This window comes from Camelina sativa, chromosome 19 (genome assembly GCF_000633955.1).
Source record: "Camelina sativa cultivar DH55 chromosome 19, Cs, whole genome shotgun sequence".
NCBI classification, from domain to species: Eukaryota; Viridiplantae; Streptophyta; class Magnoliopsida; order Brassicales; family Brassicaceae; genus Camelina; species Camelina sativa.
This window is the reverse complement of record NC_025703.1, coordinates 8078140-8086454: the sequence shown is the minus strand read 5'-3', so window position 1 is coordinate 8086454 and position 8315 is coordinate 8078140. Positions and strand designations below refer to the sequence as shown.

Genomic DNA, 8315 nt, shown 5'->3' with positions numbered 1-8315 from the left:
GCCCCCCCCCCCCCCACCCCAAAATAAAAGATAATACTAACGTCAAAAAGAAGAAGATAATGCTATTAGTTAAGTTCAAATATAGAGTATAGACTGACAGAGTCCTCTCTCTCCCGACGCTGCTCTCTCCCTCTTCTACACAGCAAAATCCTAGTTTTTTTAGATCAGTGACTGGGAAGTCACTACGGTGGTTGGCGCTTCTCGCTGACACCGTCAGTGGCTTCCCCTTTTCGTTTGTGTTGTAGTTTTTTGGTTCTGCAATTCGTTTATCTTTTGTATTTCGTTGGAGAAAAGCTTATTTTGGTGGAAATGGTAGATCTTCACGGCGAGGGTGTTTAGTTATGTCGGTGGTCAGCTGCTCCATAGAGGGTTGTTGTTGAGTGTTCGAGATCTATAGATCTGGCGGGTGCTCTGTTCTTGTTGGAGGATCTCGGGATTTGGTTTTCGTGAATCCATGGTCATGGTCTCGTCTGTTTCTGCTGTCTGGTAAGCCGGCCTTCTGGCTGTTTCTTCTTCGACGTTTTGCTAGGATTAGATGGAATCGCTTTAGTTAGTTGTTGTTAGTGGTAGATTTATGGTGGTCTTTAGTAGTATTGAGCAGGTTTAGTAGCTTTTGATTGGGATGTTTCGGCTCCTTTCTAAGCAGAGGTTTCGTTTTGTTTGAATGTGATGGTAGAACCTTAAGTTTGTCGAGTTCCTTCTTCTTCTTGTTGTTCATAGTGGGTGATAGTCTTCTCCGTTTTCGTCGGTCTCGTCTATGTGATTGGTGTTCTACGAGAAGTTAGGCCTCGCTCCACGCGTTTTGAAGACTTCTAGTTTGACGTTCTTTAGTGTATCAACATCGTCGTCGCTTCCGGAAGTGAGTGGTCTTGCATGCCGTGTTATGAAGTTTCTGGTTCTTGGTTACGAGAGATAGGCTCTCATCGTGTTAGGAGGTAGTTGATGTTATTTTTGAGTTGGCCATGGGCATCCTTGGTAAATCTCATCCGTTTGTGCGTTAGAAGAAGAAGTTCTTTGCTCTCTTGGTTCTATTGTTTATGTTAAGGTTTTATAGCCAGTTGCTTTTTCTTAGATTAAGATTGTTGTCCCTTTCGTTTTTGTTATCAAATGCTCTGTTATGTATGACTTTTTTAGTTTTTTTGTTAGTTTCCGGGGAAATCTTGTTTTCATCCGGCGTTTAACTCGAGGGACATTTTTGTAATCCGTCGGTTTAAGTCTCCTCTCTTATGAGCGTAGTATTCCACTTTGTATTGTACTTTGGTTAGAACCAAATATTTTAATAATAATACGAGTTCAAAAAAAAAAAAAAAGACTGACAAAAAGTGTACAAACGATAACACCCTACAAAAATAGTTAGTGGATAAAATAATTCCTTTCTTGGTGAAAAATTCTGGGAAGAGCATCATTGACACCACACCACTTTTCTCTGTTTTTTATTTCCCTGATATGACATTCAATTCACGAGTTGTTTTTGTTCCTTTACTTGAGTCGGCTACTTTTTAATTGGGATGCTTTTGTGTACTCTTGAAATCACAACCGTCGCGTTTGCTGTATCTCTATTCAGCTTCTACGGCTACGATTCAAAAGCTGGAATTTAAACCTTATCGTACGATCTAAATATCTTGTGCAAGTGTTACATGTGTCCACTGTCTAGTTTGTCTGCGCGGATCTAGTTTTTAACACTATTTTTTAATTTATCTTCTCACTCTTTTAACACTTGACCGGTGAATAGTGATGAGATCAAGTATGAGTGCGGTTAGGTTTAACCATGGTTAAGATTTTTGTCAGACAATGAGGGAAGAAAGTCACGGAGTTGGGTAAAACGGAGACAAGATATGACTAGAGACACACACCTTCGTCCTTCGTTAAGATTTTCCCAAATCACCCTTCCTTACTTGACCGGAACTCTTCTCTCTCGATTTTTCTACGGTCGGCTTTTTCGTAATATCGCTGTCACCCTGGTCACACGTACGTGGGAGAGACATGTACATTCCTTTCCCCCCTCGTGAAAAACCAAACAAATAGTAGCTTCAATCAACGCTTTGGTTTGAAATATGTTCTTAATTTACGCAGCAAAAAATTGTAGTATTGAAGAAAGGACCAAATGCAATAGTTTCTGTTTTTATCAAATACTATGTAACTATGTTAGTTTTGTATATTTGGTGTTGTTTATTTGTTTTGAGAAAAGAAAAATTTAGATTATATACGAGAAATTAACAGTTGACTATTTTGCTTGGTTAGGGAAAGGAAATAGTAGTAAAATATACCATCGTAATCCACACGTACACATTGTTTTTAACTTTTGACAAAAATAATTGATTAGCTACCTAACAAATTGACATTTTCGTTTCTCTTATTGTGAGGCAAGTTCAAATAAAATAAATTACATATATTTCACTGAGACGCCATGCAGATTCGTATGCTTACACAATGCTCTCCCCATCTCTTGAGTTCTCTCAATTTAATCTTCCCATGCGGTTCATTTATGTAGTATATTTTGTAGATTGGTAAAATAATACTATACTTATTAAAGTTTTCATATTACCATGACGATCTATACAAAAATGTCCTTTAAAAAGCCTAGGGATATGTGTCTTGTAAACAGTGGATAAGAGAGTGGTCCTTAAACAGACCATGAATTATGGGATCTTCTTCCCCTTATTAGTTCCTTTATTGTTATTTAATTTTTCTTATTTGTTATTTTAATGGTCGTCAAGTTGTGTATTGGATTTATATGCATTTAATTATTTTTTAAATCTGTATAAACTTGTTAGAAACTGAACAGCACGCTTTGCTTCTTTCACTAGACAAACCCTTAATTAAGCGATATTTGAGGCAGAAAAAAAAAGACAAGGTTGCGTGTGTTTTACTCCTAAAAACCTAAACCCCTTCTTTTATTTACTGTTTTCTTTTTTCTTTTCCATGGTCAAGAACAATTACTGTATTTTCTTGGTATGTTACTAATAATATGTCATTTTTGTTGTTTTATATTTTCAACTTTTGGGGTTTAGGAGTAAAAGTGGAGTCACTCTACTCTGCCTTTACCCTTTTTTTCTTTTCTTTTCTTCATACAGATCCAAATTTTCTTTTCTATGTATCCCTAATTTTTCTCTTCTCGTCCCTTTCAGAATCTCTAGTAAGAGAGAGAGAGAGAGAGAGAGTACAAATTGAAAGGAAATAAAAAATAAAAAGAGGGGAAGGCTGTGTGAGAGATAACCCACCAAAGCGTGCACGAGAGAGGAAAAAAAAAAGCTTTTGATTTGTATAAAATCCCACCACACTTCTCTCTTAGCATACCTTCATAACACATCTCTCTTTCTCTCTCTCTCTCTCGCTCTCAGTTTTGTGGGATTGTTTGTTTCTTTTTAAGGGTTTTCTCAGGTCTTTTGTCTTTTAAAGGGTTTGGTGAATTCGCTAAGGTTCCTTCTTTTTGTATCTCTCTCTCTCTCTCTCTCTATCTATCTGTCGTACGTCTCCCCTTGTAAAAGAAGCTATAAGATTTCAATCTCATCCCTAGTTAAACCTGAGAGAAGGAATCTTGTGTTGATTGATCAATGGAAGGTTGTCCAAGAAACAGAGAGATCGGTCCAAAACTTTTTGATTTGATTCCCCAAGGAAGAAAATGGTATCAAGAAGACAAGAACAACATAGATCAGGAGAAGAAACTTGAGCTAAGGCTTGGACCACCTGGTGGTGATGAAGAAGACCGTTCAGCGATGAAGAAGAAGAACAACAACTACACAGAGACAAGAAACATAAAGATGGAATCAGAAGACAAATCTTTCCAGGGTTTCAACAGCAATCACTTCTCTTCTTCCAACAAAACCTCTCAGAAAAGGTATAATCATATTTTTTGCCCTCACTGTTAAAGTTTTCTTACTGCTTCGACAGATGATATTATTCTATTTGAACATTAGGGACCCATCTCCTGCAATCTCTTCTTGTTTTTATTTCACCTTCACATGTTAGAAGTTTAAAGTTTTACTCTGTTTTGCTCTGTTTTTCTCGTTTGGTATTAACATATATGTCTTTTTATTTCTTTTTGATGTCTTGGTTTAAAGAACCGCTCCTGGTCCAGTAGTGGGTTGGCCTCCGGTTCGTTCTTTCAGAAAGAATCTAGCGAGCACAAGCTCTTCAAAGTTGGGAAATGAATCCTCACATGGAGGTCAAATCAACAAGAGTAATGATGATGGTGAAAAGCAAGTTGAACCCAAGAGAGAAGGAATGTTTGTGAAGATCAACATGGATGGTGTTCCTATTGGTCGTAAAGTTGATCTCAATGCTTACAATAGCTACGAACAGCTCTCTTTTGCTGTTGACAAACTCTTCAGAGGTCTACTCGCAGGTGTAAATCTTGATTTTAAAATCTGTTTTTCAATTCTTAAAAGGATTGTTTCTTGTGTTTTACTGAGTATGTTATTATTGGTCATTAGCTCAAAGAGAGAGCTCTGGTAGTGAAGGAGAAGAGAAACCTATAATTGGATTATTAGATGGGAAAGGAGAATTTACTTTAACCTATGAAGACAATGAAGGGGACAAGATGCTTGTTGGGGATGTTCCTTGGCAGTAAGAATCTTTTTCACCTTTTCTTCTCTGAATCTGATTCAGTGCTTTGCAGAATTAGATTCTGGATCACAAAACAACAAAAACATTTCAGCTTTTTATTACTACTAGTAGTAGTATTCAAATTGATTATTCTTTACAAAAAGAATAGAATTTTTGTTTGGAGCTTTGTGTAATACCATTTCTTTTTGCATACTAACTAGTCTTTTTAATCTTTTGTCTAAACCTAGAATGTTCGTTTCATCTGTGAAGAGACTGCGTGTGATTAAAAGCTCTGAGATTTCATCTGCCTTGACATGTAAGCTTTATGTTCTCATGTGTTTTAAGTTTAGATAATTTATTAAAGCTATATGACTAAAAGGGTTACTATGTTTATATTTGCAGTTGGATGCAGTAGTAAGCAAGAGAAGATGAGGCACTGAAGAGTGTTTTAGAAACTACTATTTCAGGCAGAGGGTCTCACAGCTTATACATGTACATCTGGTTTTTGTTATATATATAAGAGATAATCATTTGGTTTTGTCCAAAGAGACAATTTGATCTGATCTGATATTCCCATGCCTTCAAAGACACTTTGGACGATGAGATTACAGAAGCGATCTGTGTTTAAAAGCAGTTTAACTAATTTAAAGGAGATAATTAGAACATGATAATTATCTCATGTCTGCCAGAATCTTTTCGGAAAAAAAGTATGAAATTTTTATTCTCTGTAAAAAAAAGCTCCTTTTAACTTTTGTTCCTTCCAACTTTGGCTATACGACCTTTAATCATGTAAAAAGCTGAGAATGAAAGGCCATTATTGTTATGTGTGTTTTTACTATTCAACCTGAGTATGCATATACATAAGAGGATAAGATTGGAAGTTGAATACTCAAAAAGACTTTTTTCAGAATGATCAGTCCATATCGATAATTTTGGTGGCTATCATCTCTTTTGTTGTATAGGTAGAATTTAGCAGCTTTTTATCCTCACTCTTAATCATGCATACATTGTATGTAAACACATTTCAATGTATCCACATATATATTGGACCCTTTCTTGGTGGGCCGAGTGAAAAACATCACAATGAAATAGTGTTTGATTTAGCACATTGTCATCGTGTTCAATCAAATAAGTGAATAACAACGTTAAAGCATTAGTGTGCCGACTTAAATTCATCGAAAGATTCATCTGAAGTTGTCGCCGTCTCCGGCCAAAACCGTTGTACAGCCAAACAACTATATTAATTAACTTTTGGATATCAATATAAAATATTAGCTAAGTTTTGATGTTCTTCTACACTTTGTTATAAATAAGTTGTATATGGGTTAAGATTGTGTGCTAATCAAGTGGTCTAAGACTGAGACCACAGTTCTTTAACTCTTAACATAGAAGACCAAACTCATGAACAAGGGGTTGTTGGTGACATTGAAGATTCATCCATCAGACTCATCAACTCTAGTCCACAACCACAATCTAGGAAGACAATTTTTCAAACAAAAGCAAACATTTTCTGAAACACATTTAAAGCGAATACCCGCAATTTCACTGTGTTAAAAAAAAAAAAAAGAAATATCAATTTTAAATTTATTCATTTTATTATTTATTCCTGATGTTTTTTCATCGTTTGGAACCTAAATACATATTGACTACTTTCATTGGTTATAATTTTTTCTTATCAAGCATGAGAAAAAACTAAAGAGCAACAACATGATTCTTCTTATAAAGCAGTAATAAGTGCGTGAGTTAGAATTTGTTGTTGGGGGGTTTGGGAGAAAATACTGAATGAGAGACATGAAAAATAAAATATGATAGGAACATTACATTTTCATTTTTCAGACTAGTCTTTTTCGTTGAGACATGCCTAACTCACACAGCAATGTGAGACTTATTACTCCTTCAAATAAAGGAATCCCTTATCTATTCATCTAATATGTACATGATTGTGATGGTTATTGTCCACCACTGCAGCAAAGAAATTGAACGTTGAACACTTATGCTTAGCTATCAAATAAAAAACTTCTATACATACCACATGACCAATAAAATAATCAACTGGCTGGATTTCTAACTCGTTCAGAAAAAAAAAGAAAAAACAATATGCAATGGTTCTGGGTAAGGTATACCAATTTAGTTTCATCAGTTGATTGTCCATTGTGTACTGAATACAGGCGAACACACTAAATTTTGTTAAGACTGTTTGCCATTTAACTTAAACCTATAATATAACGAATAGTACTACTCAATAATTCTCTAGTCAAAATTTAAATGCTATAAGGTAAGACTTGAGCCACTAGAAAATTTGGTAGCACCTAAAAATTTATTATTTTATATACATAGATATATAACCCTACATACTAATGGCCCTCCTACTGGTAACACCTAAAAACGCTGTTTACAATGAAAAATAATTCTCCGACATACTCTTTAAACGTAGAGAACACTAACGACTTTATCTTGTAAAACAGTAGGTACATTTGGCCCACATCAAGAAAAACAGTAAAAGGTTTCTTCAACATGATTCATCTGTTACACTAGAGTCATGTATACCTTACCTTACGTACAATTATGAATACATCTATATACTGATATACACATATATTGTCGTGATGATAAACAGGTTAGTTATTGTAGTGGAGTTCTCTGGTTATTAATGGTAAAAAATTGCTGTGGACATTCGGGCTAGGTCGATCGGTCTATAAGTTTCTGTCGTTGATGATCCCTTACACATTTATAATCTTTCCATGTGCGCATTGTGAGAATCTATCTCCATTTTAATTTATATGTATGTATACTAGTTTATTAGAAAAGGAAATAGATGGATTTTGAGAAAGAGAACTCAAAAGAAGTGATTATGGGTTTTGACTAGAGACAAGATTCTCCAATATAAAGAGTACTCATCAAGTGGAGGCGCCCATAACTGCTGAATTTGTATATATGTTATGTTTCTAAAGAATAATGAAATTGAGGGTTGAAACCCTTCTCCAATGCCCATCCCACTTAGCTCTCCCCACATGATGACCCTTTGAAAGTTTTTAAAAACGTGTATGAGAAAAAAATTACGCTGCAAAAATAATGCAAGTTTGTAGAAAAAAGTCTCGACAAAAGCGCCGATTTCTTTGAATGATAAACAACCAAAATTAAAAGAAAACCCTAGAATTTTAATAAAATTGATAAAACAAATGTTAATTTTTTTATATATAAGAAAAATATATGACATGTCAATTGTATAAAAAATGATATTATTGCTATATGTTAGGAAAATGAATTGATAATACAACAGCAAAAAGCCAAAACAAAAGAACACAGATAGGAGATCAGTCTTTCCACAAAGTAAGCTTACACAGTAGTTCCTGATTTTACTATTTCAAAGATCTTTTATTAAAATGTGTGAAACGTACCAGCAATAAGACAATGATGAGTGTTCTATTCTACTCACGAGCCGAAGTGAACATATCAGATCAATTCAATACAGTTTTCTCTTCAAAATAAAATAAAACAAATGTACACAAAATCAATACTGCTCTAATTAGCCTACGAAGGCATAACTGCAAGATATCATAAGCAGAAAGAACGAAAGAAGAAGAAAGTATTTTTCAAGTTGTGATGGACCTATCGAATTACTTGTGTGCTCATATTGTAAATGTGTAATCATTGAGTTATATGAATAAAATGTTTCTGTGACTAAAAAGGGTCCCTAAGTAATCGAGTGCTTCTAGAAACATCATTTTGACATATAACAGCTTAATGACTTGTTCGTTTCATCGTTTAAA

At 34.8% G+C, this 8315-nt stretch overlaps 1 protein-coding gene across 1 annotated transcript; it reads left to right on the top strand.

The window, feature by feature from the left end:
• On the top strand, positions 3457–5383 carry LOC104765490 (auxin-responsive protein IAA26-like; the record flags this gene model as incomplete). The annotated part of the gene is given in 5 exon segments (XM_010489210.2): positions 3457–3838; positions 4062–4345; positions 4434–4566; positions 4794–4861; positions 4948–5383. Coding segments are annotated over 5 exon segments (807 nt in total). The 3' UTR covers positions 4986–5383.